Raw genomic sequence first — 20145 nt, forward strand, 5'->3', positions numbered from 1 at the left:
TTGTAGAACTACTAGGTGAATTTAAATGATGAATGCAGTTGGTCAACTGGATGAATGTAGAAATAAGGAGGTCTCTCTGGCGTCTCTAATCATCTCAAAGTAACTTCAGAGGTGCGGGGCATTTGAAATAAAATTCTGGGAATGTTACGTATGTATCTGATTATAGTCTCACCACTTTCAGTGTTCCTAGTGGCCTCAGGCCTATTTGGAAAACAGATAAAGCCAGAATGCTGTCACTGTTTTTCACTTTTCAGTCCAAAACCATATTGAAATCCAGGTGTGACCTCTTACAGACGAATACAAGCTTTTACAAGGTGAGTTTTTTAAGGTGAGTTAAGGGGATGCTCTAGTCCACAGCTTTCAAAATAGCTTTGAGCAAGTATCACTCATAATGAATGACTCATCACAACAGCTTAACTAAGTCCGAGCAGTGCGTTCTCCGTCTCAGAGCCTTGATCCTCTGCTGAGGCTAAAGCATGGTTCTCCAGTGTTACATCTGGCTTAGCATCTTCCTCTGTGTAGCTCAGATCTGCTCCATGCCCATGAGGTGCAGGCTCCAGCGGAGACTCGTAGAGACCTGCCTCTACCTCCTGGAGAGCATGGTAAGCTGAAGTTGAGTAGACACACCTGCTGTTGGGGTTTAGATTTGCCAATTTTTTATGTTGCAATATTTTCTTTGTGTTCAGGGAGGCAGCTTTCCTTTGCAGTGTTTCGAGGACAGGGTTTCAGTGCCTTTTCCCACAGCTGCGTTCCGATCCGGCAACATACAACAGGTAAAATACGTTTTCCAATTTTCTGCAAAATTCAAGACTGAGAAAAGTAACTCGTACTCTGATTTGAAGTGCTTCACAGCATTGCTCGTCCAAGCTTTCTTCTGAAATAGTAGGGAGTTGGTTCACCTTTGCTGTAGTAGCGTTCTCTCTTCTCTCTTCAGAGCATTTCTGTGGAGATTTGATTGCATTAAGCCTTGAGAACATTAGTGAGGTCAGGTGATGATGTTGAATGATTAATTCTGGATAACAAACACCACTCCTACTCATCCAAACGGTATTCCACAAAGCTCCGCAATTCCAGAGAATGCAGTTCCACTGCTCCACAGCCAAATGCCTGGGGCTTTATACCTCTCAAGCTCATGCTAAAGATTGAGCACGGTGACTTTAAGCTCACGTGAAACCTCTCAACAGTTTCCCATATAGTTTAAAAGAAAATGCTGTTCTGTGGAGTTTTTTTTTGTTTTTCTTCTTCTTGTGAGTCAGCAATTGGAATATAATTCATGAAATTAATGTATATTTTACTCAGGTTATATATCAGGGTTTAACTTTAACATGTGACCCTTTGACATGAAAAACTAAGTGTCATTGGTTGTTTTTCCAAGATAGTTTACACTTTCCCAAAGGATTTTATTTATTTTACGTGCAGCATACGGAAAAGATGTAGTGTGTGAGCAGGTCTGTGTAATAACTTTGGGGATAAAAGCACTGATCCTTTGCCACAGTCATAAATTCCCAGTACATAGTAAACGCCCAGCGTTGAAGTGACCTCTTAAGTGCTGAATACACTGGCCTTGATTTATGTTCATGTTGCCTCAAGTGAACTTTTTGGCCGTGTTTTAAACCAACACTGAGGCCAGAGAACACATCTATCATAGGTTTAAGTGACTTATCAATGAGGAATAAACAAGCGACTTAATCTCATCCAGACGTGCAGGCCCAAACAGATCTCCGCTCACCCGCCTGTGGCAACATTAGCTCCCTTAGATACATGGTGTATTATCTGTTCCAGAGGACAATTGTACACTCTCATTAAAACTGTCGGTGTCACTGAAGGGTATGTATTCAGCACTTTAGTTAGGGGACCTAGCTGTACCATATTCTATATTAATTGTAGGTTTTAAAGTTGTGTCAATTCATACGTTTCATTTCACCACCAGGAATTTTTTTTTTAAGCACAGTTCTAAAATTAAAATTTACAAATAATCCCCTCTCCTTCTGGAAAAGAGGATGTACTGTATGTATCTTTAGGGAACAAAGCTGGACTAACACCACTGTTGTACTTTTAAAGACTTATTAACACTGTTTGTACCTTTAGTGACATAATGTGCAGTATATTTTTTTCTAACAGTGTGTTGCTTAAAAGTTGCTGGCTCGTGGTTCAGGAGAGTTAAAGAAACACTCATTTTTGCATGGTTGTTTTACAGATTAGACGTTATTCTGTACTGATACGTAGACACCTGACACCTAGTGGCTTGGATGTGGCAGAGATTTTGTGCTAAACCTAGTTTACACATGACTACCCACAAGGCTGTGACTCACTCTATGAAACAGACACTGTTTTTTTTTTTCAGAGACTGCACAGGGATTATCTTGCTCACCTCTTGAGAGTTATACTTGATTTTTAAATGATAAAGACTTATTACTTCTTTAATGGTGATACTGCTGAAATTTCAGACTTTTACAAACTTAATCAGACAAAAGGAGGGGCTTAGTTCTGGCCCAGATTAACTACAGTATGCACAACTCATAAGAAAAGTAGATTTATATGTGAAAATGTGGAGATTATGCTGGGATTCCTGTTTTTATTTCACTAAACTTGAGAGCTATATCAGTAAATCTGAATATTTTACAAGTACTGATTTTGTTGATGTTGTTATTTCTACAAAACAGAACACTGCCATTGAAAAGTCTATTTATACAACACTGCAGTACATCGCTTCAGTATTTGACAACAGTGGAGTTCCTGACCAGTGGATTGCCCAGAAGAACTTTGACTATTTTCAGCACATCATTTTCCGTCTGATTGAGGAGAACAGATATGTAAGGAAAATAAGCATGAAGCAACCTCTTTTAATCTCTCATGTATGTGTGTGTGCACGGATTAAATTAAAGTAATCAGGGGGTGAGGAGTTGGTGTGTTCTCCCCGTGTCTGCGTGGGTTTCCTCCGGGTGCTCCGGTTTCCTCCCACAGTCCAAAAACACACGTTGCAGGTGGATTGGCGACTCGAAAGTGTCCGTAGGTGTGAGTGAATGTGTGTGTGTCTGTGTTGCCCTGTGAAGGACTGGCGCCCCCTCCAGGGTGTATTCCCGCCTTGCGCCCAGTGATTCCTGGTAGGCTCTGGACCCCCCGCGACCCTAAATTGGATAAGCGGTTACAAATAATGGATGGATGGGATAATCAGGGGGTGTCAGAATATCAACGTATACGGTTCATTTCTAAATTTCACTGGAAAACTACAAGTTCTAAATGAGCAAAAACAATATATAGTGGCCAAACATATTTACAACGTAATGTTAATTACGTTAAAAAAGATTGTGTCGCAATTTCTATAGTTGACGTGGCTTTATTATTTACAGTCTTAGCCGCTAGCATACTGTAGCCTATAGCCTAAAACTGCTTTTTTTCTTTCAGATTATGGGCAAATCTCAGGAATCACCGGATGACTTTCTGAGTCGAGAGGCTTTGTTAAGAACGTACTTTGACAAAATTACAACAGTTTTAAAAGAAAAGGTAGAGCTTTTATCAAATATATGCAGCAAGTGTGGCTAGTTGTGTTTATCTAACTGTTCTTTTTTTCTCCTCAGCGGTTCGAGTACTGCGCGTGGGAGCTCGCGCGGAATGAGATTCTGGACGCGCTGCGGTTTCTGCTTAAACAGGATTTTCACTGTTTACAATACAGACGAGATTCGGGCTCCAGACAAGACTCGGCAGCATCACGATTATAATGAAGATTCTTTATTAGTTTCACACGAATGAGAAAAGCCTCCAAAATCCAAAACTCCTGTGTTTTTATTATTTGTTTTTCAAATTGTTTTTATTTTTGTTAATTCGGTTTCGACAGCAGGCGAAACATAATTATATAAAAGTAAACAGTCTACAAGATAAACAAGTCTGGGTTTGTTCGGCCTGTGTGTTTACCAGCTCCACACACATCATCATCATTAATTAGCAAACGCTTCATTACTTTCACGTCAACAATCAAAACTGACCTTTTTAACCTTCTTAGTTCATTGGTCATATTACAGTGCCCACCTGCACCCCGAATTCTGTGACCCTAGAGGGCGCTAATTCGTAGTCTTCAGAGTTAATTACATAAATTTACTTCAAAGACCTTTACGTTATTTTATGGACATTCAGTGGGGTCACACATTCTGACAGCTGCCATTCATCTTATGCCAAGGCTATGAAAAAAGTGCCCTCTCACAGTTTTTGACGTTCAGAGTATTTAATGTAACACCGGGATGGCTCGCGACACGCACTGAAAAGCAATAATTTGAACGTTTCTTTCTTTTTATATGTAAAAGTGTTGCATTCAATAAAATAATTTACATCCAGATGTATACAGTTTCTCAAATGTTCTATCCGGATGTAGATCATTTAATTTCCGGCAAACCTTGGATATAAAAAACTGTCTTTTTTTTCCAGTGCATGGCAACACTGAACAGGACGAAGTGGTTACAGATAATTAACGCATGAATAAATTGTTACTGTGGTTGTACCCTTCTGTACATTTAAATAGGGAATATAAGTTTAATATATGCTATACATTTGCGGTTATGAACAACTTTATATATTAAAGTTGAATATTTATATACTGCACCTGGAAATGTGGATTTTACCTCCGCTTTACGTTGTAAAAAGGATGGATTTACACTGTGTTTGTTAAACAAAATTTTATCTGCACGGTACTACTTTTCTCTGTTTTTTTTTTTTTGTTTTTTGTTTTTTTTTTTGTCGCTGCTGTTAACAGTTGGCAGCGGCACTTTAGATAGATATCGTAACAATATTCAGGGCAATATTTCTTATTGTATTCCCTTGTAGATATTTCATTTGTAAATAATAACACAAATGAATACCTTATCTGAAAGGATATACTTGTCTTTAGAGCCCCATTTTACGTTATTAATAATACAAAAATGTCCGTCATGAATAATATAAATAGCGCAGCTTTTTACTTCCGTCATCAAGATAGCGGGGTTCTGCCAGTTCTACGTCACATATTAAAGTTGGATGGAAAAGGATGGGAAAACCCTCATTCATTTATTCGTTCATTCATTCAGAGACGAATAGGGAGACACCGAACATCAAGAAAGTGAAAAGGGAAGGGATTCCATACTTCACTGATGTCATAGTGATGTCTGACGTAAGGGCACAGAAAAAAACGTTTGTTTAAAATACAGATTTAATAACACAACTAAGACCAATCTTAGGTCTAGGAATCTACTTATATGTATATAGTCTTAGAACCATATTTAATAAACTTAAACATAAATTTAGAGAGTTTATGTTTCATTAAAATATCATCTCATATTTTCTTTGAAAAACTGCATGAGAAAGTGAAATGTTCTAAAGGTTCTAATCCACAGGAAGTGCAGATATCGAGATCCAGAAAAAAATTGTTTGCACGGATATATGTTGTAGTCATTTTAATGCGTATTATTTTAGTTTTTGGCGAAGACAAAAGACAGACTTTTGTTTTTCGTAAAAGCATTAAAAACTTTTGATGGGGATTGAAACGTTCCTTTGGACAACGACATACATTTTGCAACATTTTCTTTTAAAATCTTGACCTGATATTGATTAAATTAACAACCGTCGATATAACTAAAGAGGAATGTGAAACTGAAACCGTTTCATTTTTGTTTGCACAAGCGGAAAACCGAGTCATGATTCTTCAGAGACAGCGGGACACTCCAAACAGCAACTTCTTCCAGTGAAAGGGAAAGTAATGACTTCACAGCAATGCTGTGTTGTGTTGGGGGTTGTTCGGTGAACGTGATGCGAATGATAGGTTTAAAGAAGAACAAAATAACTGAGAAGGAGAAGCCCGGAAAATCTGAGGAAGCCAGCAAACATATTCACTGGAAGCACGGACTTCGCACGGTCCTGTGGAGACACAGAGAGAATGGGTTTTGTGGTGAAACACAAAGACAAGCGAGGCTTCCACTGGGGTTTTGGTTGCGATTGAAGCCACAAACCGCAGCAGAGTCGGTCTGGTATGGAGGTGTATTTGGTACAAAACTCCTGAGCACCTGTGACAGTGTAATTTTTAGTTTATTATTTAGAAAATATTCACACGTTTATCAATAAATTTGACGTAACAGAAATACACAAATACAACTTAACAATTACAAACTCTTTATTGCAGTTGCACAAATTCAATTCCACATAAACACGTACAAAAATATCATACGCTCATAGTTTTGCTCCAGTTGCAGTGTGAAATATGGTGCAAAACACATTCACACACTCGTATAATATATGCACAAAAGTTGCACATTCGCAAACCAGTATGTGAATCTGTGCAATGCGAGTTGCACACCTGACACAAGTCAGTGATTACACCTGCGCAAATGTTGTCTTTTTCGCTCACACATGACAACTTCCGCGCGCTCTCACTTTGGCACCAAATATCTCAGTGAGTGTGGTGCAAAACTAATTTGTGTAGAGCCAAGTGGCGGGTACTGACCAATCAGAGGGCTCGTTAGGCACGTGTCAAATGCTATTGGCTCAGGTCTCCTGGTTGTGACTGAGCGCCCCCTTCGAAAAGTCTTCCCCAGGAAACAAACATGGAGGACCTAGGGTCCGTGTGGAAAGTGGAATGGAAAACGGGAATTTTTTATCTGATGAAGAAAGTGGCATAGATGTAAAACCGGAAGTATCTGTTTAGGGGGGGGGACTCAGCAAATTTCACAACTTTGTTTGTGCCACCGATGGAAATAAATGTGTTGAAGCAGTGTTTTGTTGTGGACCCTGTGTTTTGAATTAGAATAATGCAGAAATGAAACGATGACGGTGTGTAATGTTGATGTGCGTTTCACTGAAACCTCCGGAGATCAGCATCACAGAAAGCACCCTCAGTTGCACAGTTCCTCAATGTAATAACGTTATACAGCATGTGCACACTGTGTCTTTAAGGGGCTGAAAGCTCCTTTAAAACTGTCTTTCATTTGTCTTAGGGCAGGGGTCGGCAAACTTTACCACTCAGAGAGCCATTTGGACCCGTTTCACACAGTAAAGAAAACACTGGGAGCCACAAAATCCTTTTGAAATTTTAAATGAAATAACACTGGGTATAGTGTTCTCCCCGTTTCCGCGTGGGTTTCCTCCGGGTGCTCCGGTTTCCTCCCACAGTCCAAAAAAACACACGTTGGTAGGTGGATTGGCGACTCAAAAAGTGTCCGAATGAGTGTGTGTGTGTGTTGCCCTGTGAAGGACTGGCGCCCCCTCCAGGGTGTATTCCCGCCTTGCGCCCAATGATTCCAGGTAGGCTCTGGACCCACCACGACCCTGAATTGGATAAGCGCTTACAGATAATGAATGAATGACTGAACACTGGGTATAACAGGGTTTTTGCCTTTGTGCTATGTATAAACAAACTATACTGTGTTACATTTATGAAATTAATGAACGGCTGCAGAAAAATTAAACATTTCTGCATGCAACAAAACATTTTTAACTCCGAAAAAAGACGTTATGTTGACGGTTACGTAAAATACTCAATGTCTATTCGAGTCCTTGTAGTAATGGAAAAAAAAACTTAACTTATCTTAAATGAACTTAAATTATCCACTGGCAGCAAAAAATAAAATAAAATAAAATACTGTCCTCTCTCTGCGTGCACTCAACTGTCAAAAAGTTCAAGAAACCGCACACTGGCGGGTGTCGCACATTGGAAGTTGTGACGTGTATTAAGAGCGACAAAATATTTTAAATATTAAAATATTTTAGATGTTACAAGATCGCCATAATCTTCATAGAATTACATTTTGAAAATGAACGAACCAAAATAAAATACATTTTAATTAAATACTCATTAATTATTTTCAAAAGCTGAGCCGCATCAGAGGGATCAAAGAGCCGCGGGTTGCCGACCCCTGTCTTAGGGGAAGGAGGTTTAAATGAACGCCACCCTGAATTGGGTCTTTGTTTATTTTGAATAATAATGACATGTAAATTATCCTGTCATTCAGCATGAATTAACCAATAAATGCAGGTTACAAATGTGGTAATTATATGTAATAAAGAGAGTTACCCTGATAAATTGCTGTCAGTCCTCTTTGCTTTCGAGGAACATTCATTCATTATCTGTAAGCGCTTATCCAGTTCAGGGTCGCGGTGGGTCCAGAGCCTACCTGGAATCATTGGGCACAAGGCGGGAACACAACCTGGAGGGGGCGCCAGACCTTCACAGGGCAACACACACACAGTCACACATTCACTCACACCTACGGACACTTTTGAGTCGCCAATCCACCTACCAACGTGTGTTTTTGGACTGTGGGAGGAAACCGGAGCACCCGGAGGAAACCCACGCAGACACAGAGAGAACACACCAACTCTTCACAGACAATCACCCTGAGCGAGAATCGAACCCACAACCTTCAAGCCCTTGGAGCTGTGTGACTGCGACACTACCTTCGAGAAACATAATAAACTAAAATATTTATTTTTAAAAATACAGCTATATTTTTCTAAATAAATGAGTGTAGATTTACAAAGCTACAAACATGAACTCTAGGAAAATAATTCGAGATGGAAATTGATGGCAGTCAAAATACTTTAGGTGCAACCAAACTCTACATTATCCCCAATGAATTAGTTTTTAGAGGATAGATAGATAGATAGATAGATAGATAGATAGATAGATAGATAGATAGATAAATAGATAGATAGATACATATATGTAAACAGACAAAGAGAAGAGAGAGAGAGAGAGAAATCACTACTTTTTAAAAGTGAAAACGTAATGACTTTCCCTTTTTACACGTAGTTTGGGGCTTCACATCTCGCAGTAGAAAAGCAGCCTGCAGATCAGATCTCAATCATTGTTCAGATCTTCCTCACTGTCCTCACCGTCTCCTAAAAAGACCACTCTCCTACCGCTTCACTCTCTGAACCAGTGGGTGCCTCAACTCTCCAAACGAAACCCTCCCGCGCTCTCCTCTTCTCCTCTTCGGTGCACGAGCACAATGTCGCTCCAGATTCTAGCTTTGATCAGCGCTCTTCTCTGCACTGCGCATGTCTGCTCCATGCCAACAGGTTGCCGGCTTCAGCGGAGGCTCGTCACCAGGACCCATGACCTGATTGAGACCATGGTAAGTAGACGTGTAGAATAAGAAGCGCTGGCACGAGCTTCATCCTCCAAACTCTCCTCCACTCACGCGCTCTTTGTGCTCTCTTTGGACAGGCCGGTCCCCTTCCCATGCGGTGTCTGCCAGACAAAGCCGAGATCGGACTGCCCACGCAGGCTCTGCAGAGCGCGAGCTCCAGTCAGGTGAGTTCTTCTTCTGCATCTGCTCCAGATGTCGCTCTTTGCTCGGAGCCGCTTCTGCTCCTCTCCAGCTCCGTGTTAAAAGCCGCCTGTGCTCTTCTCTCTGCAGGATGTGGGAGTCTCCAAAGCCGTGTATAAGACCCTCGTGGGCGTGGGCTCCCTCATGCAGAACGACAGCTTTCCACAGTCATGGGACCTCCAAAAGATGCACGAGCTCCAGAGCCTCGTGGACCGCCAGATCGAGGAGAACAAATGTGTAAGAAAATGAAAGAGGGGTTGGAGAAAGAATGGAGGGTCTGCAGCAGCGGTGTCCCACTCAGCGCTCACTCTCTCTCTCTCTCTCTCTCTCTCTTTTTTTCTTTCAGATTTTGAGCCTCAAAACACAAGGGAGTGAAGATGACTTTCCCGCGAGAGACGTAGCGCTCACTAAATATTTCCAACAACTCAAGCAACTGCTAGTAGACAAGGTCAGAGAGTGAATATTAACGCCGCAATAATTCATAATTAATAATGAACCTGCTGCTAAAAGATCAGAGTCAATATTAATATCCATAGAATTATAATAATGTTTAATGGTAAAGATAATGTCAGAGAGTCGGGAAAATAAAACTAAAACATGTTCGGGTTCTTGGTCGTTGAGACTTTATGTCTCCCATGATGCACCTGTGTGATGTCGGTTATTCAAGGATCCTTTTAGTTGTTGTTTAAATGTTGTAATATGTCATATATTGTGATATTTAACTAATAGAATTCCTCTCTCTCTCTTTGTAAATGTGTGTATTTAACAGAAGTATAGCGAGTGCGGGTGGGAAGTTGTTCGCTCTGAGTTTCTGAGGATTCTGCAGTACATTCTGGAGCACAACTCAAACAATTTCTGGCCAAAGAGAGTCTAACCCGCAGGAGGAAGGCAGTTCTCACTTTATTTATTTATTTATTTATTTATTTATTTATTTATTTATTTATTTATTTGTTTGTTTGTTTATTGTTTATACATGTCTTTATTTGTATATGTATGTTTGTAAGATAAAGTCCAATAAAAATTCACAATGCATTTTTGTGCTGATGGTGTTTTTTATGGTTATTTACTGTTAAATAAAGTAGAAATCAAGCCAAATGTAACAAAAGATATTTGTTTTTTTAAATAAAAACACATGTTATTGCATAAATGAATGCAATTCACAGTTTTACCTCAACATAGAATGTTATTTATCTGTTATTTTCCATAAATTGTAATAAGGGAGAAATAATTCAGATTAATATCTCAATAATTTATTAATAAAATAGACTTTCAAATGAGAAGAACTTTTTTTTTACTAGTTTCTGTATAATGCCAATAAACTAAATCTCCTCCTCTGCTGTTAAAATGAAGGTTTTTTTAATAACTGTAATCTGTAAGTGCAGTTTCATTTTGACCTAAGTATCGTTTGGTCTCATCCAGGTTTCCCTGAGGCTCATTGCATCAAATTTAGAATCCGTTTTAATTTAATGCTGGCTTTAGATGTAAGCGAGCTCATGTTGAACTTTCGTAGCTTTAGATCAGAGATGAAAGCTGTAAAAGCTGGGAAAACTGTCTCGTCCTCATTACGTTATCATAGGTCCAGTCAAAATGTCATAGAATGAATTGCTTATTTAGGACTCATTTTTGTCTTACACCCTAATAATAATTTGTTAATGTCATTGTTGATCTATATGAAATTATCTAATGTGATTTTATTTAATACATCTGTGATGTGTTGATGGACAATGAAATGTAGTTTCTCCAGGACATGGTGCTCACATTAGTTCTATCTAAAAGCAGAGTTGTAGTTCACCGTTTTTCAGCTCTGACTTTCTGCTCTCAGCAAAACAACCCCCTGTGGGAGGGGGACAGGGACTCCATTGGCTGAAGCATTGAATGATGGGCAGGTAATTCTGACTGCTGATTGGCTACATAAAAGTGACGATCTTTGTTAAGGAGCTTTGGAAGATCTGCCCTGCTGACCTCAAATATACGGAAGAAAACGCATCATGTATCGGTTCCAATACGGAGGAGTGGGGGGGGGGTCTAAAACAGGTCTAAAGACATCCATGCAGAACGCTGTTACATACCATAAACATAAAACAAACAAAACCCAAGTTCACAAAATAAATACAGCGATGGATCACCTTAAAAGAGCTCCACAGTTCAAGAATCTTTCATTTTACAGTAGATTTGCAAGCAATTCTGCTAATTTCCAAGTCTTTTCTTGACTTTTATGGAATTTCCTAAAGGATTTGCATTGTGCGTAGACTGCAGAAAATCACAGCTTTCAGCAGTTTAGAAAATGGCAGCGATGGTTGAAAGGGGAAACCTCTGTGGTTAAAAAAAGTGAAGTAATTACCTCACTGTGATTTTACTTTCTATGCTTCATTTCTTACTGATTTTTATTTCCTTAAATGTGACTCTAAATTTACATTTCAGCTTATTTTATTCAACTTAGCCAAGTAAATGTCAGGAATTGCAAGGAGCATTAAGGTAGAATACGTGCACTTCAGAGTAAAGTGCAGATTAACAGGATAAAATAAAAAAGCAAGTAAAGATCATCATGAAACAGTAAACACCACCAGTAAACACTGAAAGACCAGTAAACCCACTGAGACAAGGCACAGAACTTTTGAATATTAGACTCCTGGGGAACACTAGGGAGAATATTTTAAGAGCAAGGGGGCGTGGCTACAATGATCACGTTGTAGCAAAGAGTAAACCTAAAGAGAGAACACGTGGAAAAAGAAAAAAAACGACAAGACAAGTAAACCAGATCTGTGGAGAACACACCCAACTCCTCACAGACAGTCACCCGGTGTTCTCCACGTGTCTGCGTGGGTTTCCTCCCACTGTCCAAAAACTCGCGTTAGTTTTAGTCATTTTTAGTGACACGTAACATTAAAGTTTTGCTGGTGTCTTCCTCTATGTCTAGGTCTGGTTTACTTGTCTTGTCGTTTTTCTTTTTTTTTTTCCCCACGTGTTCTCTCTTTAGGTTTACTATTTGCTACAACGTGATCATTGTAGCCACGCCCCCTTACACGTTGGTGGATTAAGTGTTCATATATAGATAGATAGTGTCGTTACCACGACGTATTAATCTTATATCTAGTCTAACTATAATACTTGAAAGAATAAGTTCTATTAAAAGTTTCTAGTTCTTAAAAAAATACTTGAAAGACAAAGACGACCTCTTGGAAGATCAGCAGGTTCTTTATTTGGAGAGCAATCACAGAAGGCCTCCTGCAGAATCACTCACAATGACATACTGGGAACCAGACTTTACATACACCTTTTGGGGTGAGATCATCTCGCCCCTCCCATTTTTTAAATTAGGTTGCATTCCATAGGACCCCAATTAAATGGTACCCTTGTCTCCTTAAGGATGCAGTATATCATAGGAGTCCAACAAAGAAGGTATCCTTATCTTCTAAGGATGTCTTATATCACACCGTACCAGACAGTCCCATGCTACAACATTCTCCTTTTTTTCTACAGAGTTCAGGCCTGAGTTATGAACTCAAGTATCCCCTTGACCATTTTAATATTTATTCCATAAAACTTGTTTAAAATCATTCTCATGTCTTTATATCATTTGTTTATTACAGTCACATGTTTTCTATATTATTTGTTTATTGCAGTCACATGTCTGTACATCTTTGCCTCTGGGGAAATATCCCATGCCTGATCTATAAATAAGTGAATTCTCCATCAATAGATAGATAGATAGATAGATAGATAGATAGATAGATAGATAGATAGATAGATAGATAGATAGCAGTGGCGGATGTTGGTCTTTCAAGGAGGGGAAGCTCAATTTCGGCCTACATCATAAAATGTGTGGGTTTATTTATACGTAAATTCTACCCTCCGTTCCTTTTCAAGAAAATGATCTGTGACCCTGTCGTACCAACAAGGCGTCTTTTCCAGGGACTTGACTAGTGTCCTCTCAATGTCCAGCAGAGCTAGGCTGCTTAAACGGCCTTGGCCCATGTGAAGTGTGTCCGCCTGTGAGTGCTTTGTGACGGTGGAGGGACTCAGTAGCACCCGCTGGACAGAAACTGAGATAGAAGTCAGAAAGAGTGATAGAAGTCAGTCTCCAAACACAAGCAGCTACAAAAAACCCACCAGAAATAGAAGCTCGATTTGTCGCTAGTCGTTTTTAACAAAGAAAATGCCGCTAAGAAGATTAAGAAAGTCTGGTTCAACTCAGAACAGAATGAAAATGTAATGCTCCCTCGGATCTTTACACCAAAGGGTCGCTGATTTGCTCATTTCGCTGTCAATTAAAAAGGGATTCAGCCTCAGACAGATCATCCAATCATCATGCAGAAGCTGAGCGTCCGGGCCAGCCGAGGCCAGCCCACTGCCCCATTTATCCAATGACTCGTTTCGTTTCCCTGCCCTTCGCTGCTTCTCCATTGAACTCTGTGGACGCTCAGCGTCCTCACTGTTTAAAGCACTGTGAATCTGCGCGAATGATTGAGAGGAAAGCCGCGTCTTTACCAGTGATAAGAATTCTGAACTGATTCTGAACAAAAGTTGAGCGCGTTGTAGTGCATATTTATTCAGTGACATGTACACACAACAGTATATATTTGATCACTTAGTTTTTGACATTTTAGGGAAAGCTGAGCCTCCCTTGCAGTCTTAGAGCAATCGCCACTGATAGATAGATAGATAGATAGATAGATAGATAGATAGATAGATAGATAGATAGATAGATAGATAGATAGATAGATAGATAGATAGTCATGACCTAGTTGAAAAGTATGGGAACCGTCACCTGTTTGATCCCCTGGGGGCGAAGGGAGTGAACAGTGGAGAACAAGAGTCCTCCTTATCCCTAGCTGCCCCTAGTGCAATAGGGTGTGTATGTGTGTTTCGTTTGTACGCTATGCAGTGCCAATATAAGCGAGTATATAATGTTTCTGCAGAAAGACAAGGATACAAAGAGAGAGAGAGAGAGAGAGAGATAGTCTGAGGAAGAGAAAGCAAAAGATGAGGAAGCCAGTCAAAAAACATTAAAATGAAAGATGAATAAACATCCAGACTGACTCAGTTCAGGGCGAGGGTTTTTTCCACTTGTGGAAAGTATTTGACGTTATATTACAGGAGCATGTTGATATTGATGCCCAAAAAAATTAATAGTAGCTATATGGCTTTCTTATTGCATACACTCTTTAATTCTTTCTCTCATTCATTATGACGTCACCGTTTTATTACAAGTATTCCACTTACGTGAATGTGCGTTTGTACGGAACCTGACGATGTTAAAACAACAATATTAGTGTTAAATTAACTCTGAGAGCACTGCGAGGTGCTATATTTTAACACTCAAATTGTTAATTTGACGATTTTACACTGGTGAATGTGTGTTAGCAGTACTGTAATTTACAAACCTTAAAAAAATATACAGATTAAAATTGTTAAGTGTTAAAATTACTATTTTTATTGATATTTTAAACAATTGTGCGCCCAATGATTCCAGGTAGGCTCTGGACCCACCGCGACCCTGATCTGGATAAGCGGTTACAGATAATGAATAATGAATTTTAAACAATTGTGTACATATGTGGTCAGGGTGCCCTTTTCCAGGGGTCCAGCTCTTTAAACTGTCTCCAGGTCGGCCTTGTGTTTTACCCTCATTGAGATACTCTCCTTTCCTTTTTTTGCAGCGGAAAAAAAACATGAGCCCTTTAAACCTAATAACGGTTTGAGAAATGGCCTTGCATTCATTCCCTATCAGTTACTGCGTCTGTGTGTGTGTGGGGGGGGGGGTTGTTTGGGAATGATGTGAAGATGTTCCTTCAAAACTCACTGTAACATTTTTATGAATGTCTCCAGGCAAAGCGCCATCTCCCGTCTCTGAATGTCTGATAAAATGTGCGCCAAACATTGCCTCCCAATCGTCACACTATGGGGCAGTAAACGATGAAAGTAGGGGTCTGGGTTTGGAAAATAGTCACTGACGCTTTGAATTGACTTCTGAGTGTTGTGTACTCATTCGCAGTCTTTATATCTGGATACAGCTGGTTTCATTAAATGTAACATTTTGACGTAAAAATATGAATAAATAAGAAAATTCGAAGCGTCATTTATTTTCAGCGGAAGTCATTATACTTTACTGTAAGAACTCATCAGAACTCAAAACATTTTAACGAAAGCTGTGTTTTATTGTGTCATGTAAAAAGTACACAAACAAGGTTCAATAAATAAATAAATAAACACATAAATAAATAGATCAATAAATATAAATAAATAAATAAACATTAATGTGAACTGTGGTGCTATAAGGAGTGTTGTTAGATGCTCTTCCTCCCGCTTTGGTCAGATATGTTTGGAGTTGTGCTCCAGAACGTACTGCAGAATCCTCCGAAGCTCAGAGCGAACAACTTCCCACCCGCACTCGCTATACTTCTGTTAAACACACATTTACAAAGAGAGAGAGAGGAATTCTATTAGTTAAATATCACAATATATGACATATTACAACATTGAAACAACAACTAAAAGGATCCTTGAATAACCGAAATCACACAGGTGCATCATGGGAGACATAACGTCTCAACGACCAAGAACCCGAACATGTTTTAGTTTTATTTTCCCGACTCTCTGACATTATCTTTACCATTAAACATTATTATAATTCTATGGATATTAATATTGACTCTGATCTTTTAGCAGCAGGTTCATTATTAATTATGAATTATTGCGGCGTTAATATTCACTCTCTGACCTTGTCTACCAGCAGTTGCTTGAGTTGTTGGAAATATTTAGTGAGCGCTACGTCTCTCGCGGGAAAGTCATCTTCACTCCCTTGTGTTTTGAGGCTCAAAATCTGAAAGAAAAAAAGAGAGAGAGAGAGAGAGAGAGAGAGTGAGCGCTGAGTGGGACACCGCTGCTGCAGACCCTCCATTCTTTCTCCAACCCCTCTTTCATTTTCTTACACATTTGTTCTCCTCGATCTGGCGGTCCACGAGGCTCTGGAGCTCGTGCATCTTTTGGAGGTCCCATGACTGTGGAAAGCTGTCGTTCTGCATGAGGGAGCCCACGCCCACGAGGGTCTTATACACGGCTTTGGAGACTCCCACATCCTGCAGAGAGAAGAGCACAGGCGGCTTTTAACACGGAGCTGGAGAGGAGCAGAAGCGGCTCCGAGCAAAGAGCGACATCTGGAGCAGATGCAGAAGAAGAACTCACCTGACTGGAGCTCGCGCTCTGCAGAGCCTGCGTGGGCAGTCCGATCTCGGCTTTGTCTGGCAGACACCGCACGGGAAGGGGACCGGCCTGTCCAAAGAGAGCACAAAGAGCGCGTGAGTGGAGGAGAGTTTGGAGGATGAAGCTCGTGCCAGCGCTTCTTATTCTACACGTCTACTTACCATGGTCTCAATCAGGTCATGGGTCCTGGTGACGAGCCTCCGCTGAAGCCGGCAACCTGTTGGCATGGAGCAGACATGCGCAGTGCAGAGAAGAGCGCTGATCAAAGCTAGAATCTGGAGCGACATTGTGCTCGTGCACCGAAGAGGAGAAGAGGAGAGCGCGGGAGGGTTTCGTTTGGAGAGTTGAGGCACCCACTGGTTCAGAGAGTGAAGCGGTAGGAGAGTGGTCTTTTCAGGAGACGGTGAGGACAGTGAGGAAGATCTGAACAATGATTGAGATCTGATCTGCAGGCTGCTTTATACTTGTGGAATCCACGTATTACAAGTGAAATCTGATTGAATTCTTTAATCCGTTTGTTTGACTAATCTTTCACTTTTCATTCGAACTTCCTCCCTCACATTTTCAGTACCTCACCTTTCCCCTGTCTTAGTACCCCCCCCCCCTTCATCGGGGTAAGAATGTGATGATAATAAATGCAGTTTGAGCAGGTAATAGTTTATAAATTTCCCAAAACAAATGTGATGAGAGTGCATCTGTCAGTGATTACTAGCCTAGGGACACCTACCTGTAGCCCACCTGTCTCGCTCTACTCGTTTCTTATCCCCCTTTTTCTCTGCTCTTCAATGGTCAGGACCCTCACAGGAACACCCCCCCCCCCCCCCCCCCCCAACACACACACACGGGGCAGGTGTGATTTGGGTGGTGGATTCCCAGTAAACAAGGAACGTCCCTGGACGTTCAACATAGGTCTAAAAGTAGTCTGTCCGTCAAGGACATATTTTAAACGTCAATGGACGTCCAAAATCCATCTTAAAAAGTTAGTTAAGTTGTGACCAATCGATAACGTCAGTGGACGTCCAAAACGCGTTTTATACAAGTCATTTATTTCGGGACCAATTAATAACGTCAATGGACGTCCAAAATACGTCTAATAGTCTTCTTTTCAATGTCTGTGTTCGGACGTCTTTTCAACTTTCATTTTCAACCTTAAGAGAACGTTGATTAGACGGCAGTCTTTACGTTATTTCAACGTTGAATCAATGGCTAATTGTTTACTGGGTTATCCTCAGCGCTGCAGTGACACTGGTGATGGGAGTGGATCAGACACAGCATGTGCTCGAGTTTTCAGTCACTGTGTCGGCTCACTGTCCACTCTGTTTGACACACCTGCCTCATTGGTCCACCTCAAAGAGGTAAAGTCTCGTCTGTTGCTGCACACTTCTTGTCTTTCATCAGTGGACGGTTGGTTCTCTAAATGGACGGTGTAGATTTTTTACCAAAATAAATTTGGAAGGATGTTTTTTAACTGAACTACAGTTCATTGTTGTAATTTGGTAAATCGATAGTTAATAAATAAATAAATTAATGAAATATTCGTAGATGATAAAAATACATTTGTAGTGCCGTAGTATTCACCGTGTCATGTCATTGAATAAAATACTTAAAATATTTAAAATAGACAGTAATTTTTTAGTTTCATAAAAACTTTAATTGAAATTACGATTTAAAAAACTGTATTTTTGTTTTTATAAATGAAAAAATATTTTTATAACACAGTGTTTTATACAAGTTCACTCTGTGGATTTAATGCCAGCCTTGATTTGAATATTACACGAATACAGAGAAATTACAGCACTTTGAGAGTGTAGCTCTCTCTTTATCACATGATAATTACCATCATAAAATCTGTAGGGTATTTCCCTCTGTCATCTATCGGTATATTCATGCAGAATAACCCAATGATATTTGAATTAAATTTATTGACATGAAATTAATTGAGTTTAAAAATAAATAAATTAAAATAATCTGCTGCTCCTTTAGCTGTAGAAGCTTATCATTTAAAGATGCAAAGTAATCATGTTTTATATAATACTTTATTAAAGTGATGAGGTTCGTAAATGACGGTGATTTTCTCCGCTCCAAAAAGTCATTCTGTTGGCCTTGGTTTTTGTAGAGTTTTTATTTTCATGTGGTGTTTTATTGAGTTGGCAACATAAATAATATAAGTGTTGTTTCAACGCAATAACCATTTTCATGACCCAACGTGGTTTATTTTATTGGTGTGTTTAGGTTTGACACGTTTTTCTGTTGTGTTGGTGGCCTGTGTTTGGTGGATATTAGCAGAATTAGCCGGCTAGCTTTGTTTAACTCTGTAAGAGTGTGTTACAACCGCCAAGAACACTTTTATGACCCTCAGGTTGTTTTTTTGATTTAATTATTTATGGACTTTCAAAATAGGTCTAAAAGTAGTCTGTCCGTCAAGGACATATTTTAAACGTCAATGGACGTCCAAAATCCATCTTAATAAGTTAGTTATCAAGTGGTGACCAATCGATAAAGTCAGTGGACGTCCAAAACGCGTTTTATACAAGTCATTTATTTCGGGACCAATTAATAACGTCAATGGACGTCCAAAATACGTCTTAGTCGTCTTTTCAATGTCTGTGTTTGGACGTCTTTTCAACTTTCATTTTCAACATTAAGAGAACGTTGATTAGACGGCAGTCATTACGTTATTTCGACGTTGAATCAACGGTTAATTGTTTACTGGGTTGAGTCTTAAGGCACAACACGTTAAACAGAGGGAGAGGGAAACAGAGGAGAGAGAAGTTAAGTTTCTATTACTGTTTTTATGAATGTGCTCATGTTCTTGCATCATCGTTTAACTTGTTTCACACTCAATTCACTGAAATGGAGCCTTATACTGTGACATTTATACAGTAAACATAACACATATTTTTTACTGTTTGAAGTATGTGAAAGGTGTGAGATATGATCACAGTACGGAATAAAAGTAATCATAATGTTGAAGATCTTTTGATGGTGACATTTATTAAGTTCATGTAATAAAAATGCTTTTTACTGTCTGTCAGAGTAACTCACTGTACTCAGAACACATAGTTGGATCACTGTAGTTTTACCAGAAGTTGACACAACTCAAAAAGACTGTCGCAAAACGTAGCGTTGATTTTTTTACGTTGACACAACGCTCTGAACAACAAATTCACCGTACTCAAAATACTTTGTTTGATCAATGTAATTTTACCTGAAGTTGACACAACTCAAAAAGATTGTCGCAAAACATTGCGTTGATTTTTTACGTTGACACAATGTTTTATTTTTTAGAGTGTACTGATGTTGATCCGTAGAAATAAACTGATAAATTGAAGCGCAAAAATGAACAAATTTCTCATTCATCATTTCTTTTATGCCTTTATTTTAATGAAATGCACCGCGTACAGAACGAATTTGTATCAAAAGTACAAATAAATAAATAAATAAATAAATAAATAAATAAGTAAGTAAGTTAATTCTTTCTAGTTGGTTGTCTTTTGTAGAAACTGGTGAAACTTGCTGAGTCCGTGGTGAACTTCATCCCTCACCTTCTCCCATGCGCACTCACTGAAGCCCTTTAATCACACAAACGTTCACGGTCAATATTCGGCACGTGGAGCAACGTTTACATTCACTTCCGTTGATTTCTTTCATCTCA

The 20145-nt window shown here is 39.5% G+C and overlaps 3 protein-coding genes across 3 annotated transcripts in view; 1 reads left to right on the forward strand and 2 right to left on the reverse strand.

The window, feature by feature from the left end:
* Window positions 1-391: 391 nt before the first annotated feature.
* LOC136699419 (uncharacterized) lies at window positions 392-10161 on the forward strand. The gene is made up of 10 exons (XM_066674122.1): window positions 392-602; window positions 687-773; window positions 2664-2813; window positions 3406-3504; window positions 3579-3716; window positions 8898-9092; window positions 9185-9271; window positions 9378-9524; window positions 9634-9735; window positions 10057-10161. Exons 1-10 carry the CDS (start codon window positions 477-479, stop codon window positions 10159-10161), a joined length of 1236 nt encoding a protein of 411 aa, XP_066530219.1. The 5' UTR covers window positions 392-476.
* A 5438-nt stretch (window positions 10162-15599) lies between these two features.
* On the reverse strand, window positions 15600-16777 carry LOC136699420 (interferon alpha-1-like). Its single transcript, XM_066674123.1, has 5 exons — window positions 16652-16777; window positions 16473-16559; window positions 16220-16366; window positions 16009-16110; window positions 15600-15689 (listed from the first exon to the last, which is right to left on the reverse strand). The coding sequence occupies exons 1-5, from the start codon at window positions 16775-16777 to the stop codon at window positions 15600-15602; spliced, it is 552 nt and encodes a 183-aa protein (XP_066530220.1).
* A 3192-nt stretch (window positions 16778-19969) lies between these two features.
* The window catches only part of LOC136699421 (interferon a3-like), a 1175-nt gene continuing 999 nt past the window's right edge, over window positions 19970-20145 (reverse strand). The window contains exon 5 of the mRNA XM_066674124.1: window positions 19970-20062. Coding sequence (XP_066530221.1) covers window positions 19970-20062 — 93 coding nt within the window. The remainder of the gene's footprint in view (window positions 20063-20145) is intronic.

The sequence above is a fragment of the Hoplias malabaricus genome, chromosome 6 (assembly GCF_029633855.1).
Source record: "Hoplias malabaricus isolate fHopMal1 chromosome 6, fHopMal1.hap1, whole genome shotgun sequence".
NCBI lineage: Eukaryota > Metazoa > Chordata > Actinopteri > Characiformes > Erythrinidae > Hoplias > Hoplias malabaricus.

Coding starts and splice junctions, on each gene's coding strand:
- LOC136699419 (XM_066674122.1), top strand. CDS start 477: ATGGTTCTCCAGTGTTACATCTGGCTTAGCATCTTCCTCTGTGTAGCT. Junction 2,814..3,405: donor TGATTGAGGAGAACAGATAT/GTAAGGAAAATA, acceptor TTTTTCTTTCAG/ATTATGGGCAAATCTCAGGA. Junction 9,736..10,056: donor AGCAACTGCTAGTAGACAAG/GTCAGAGAGTGA, acceptor TGTATTTAACAG/AAGTATAGCGAGTGCGGGTG.
- LOC136699420 (XM_066674123.1), bottom strand. CDS start 16,777: ATGTCGCTCCAGATTCTAGCTTTGATCAGCGCTCTTCTCTGCACTGCG. Junction 16,111..16,219: donor AGATCGAGGAGAACAAATGT/GTAAGAAAATGA, acceptor TTTTTCTTTCAG/ATTTTGAGCCTCAAAACACA. Junction 15,690..16,008: donor AGCAACTGCTGGTAGACAAG/GTCAGAGAGTGA, acceptor TGTGTTTAACAG/AAGTATAGCGAGTGCGGGTG.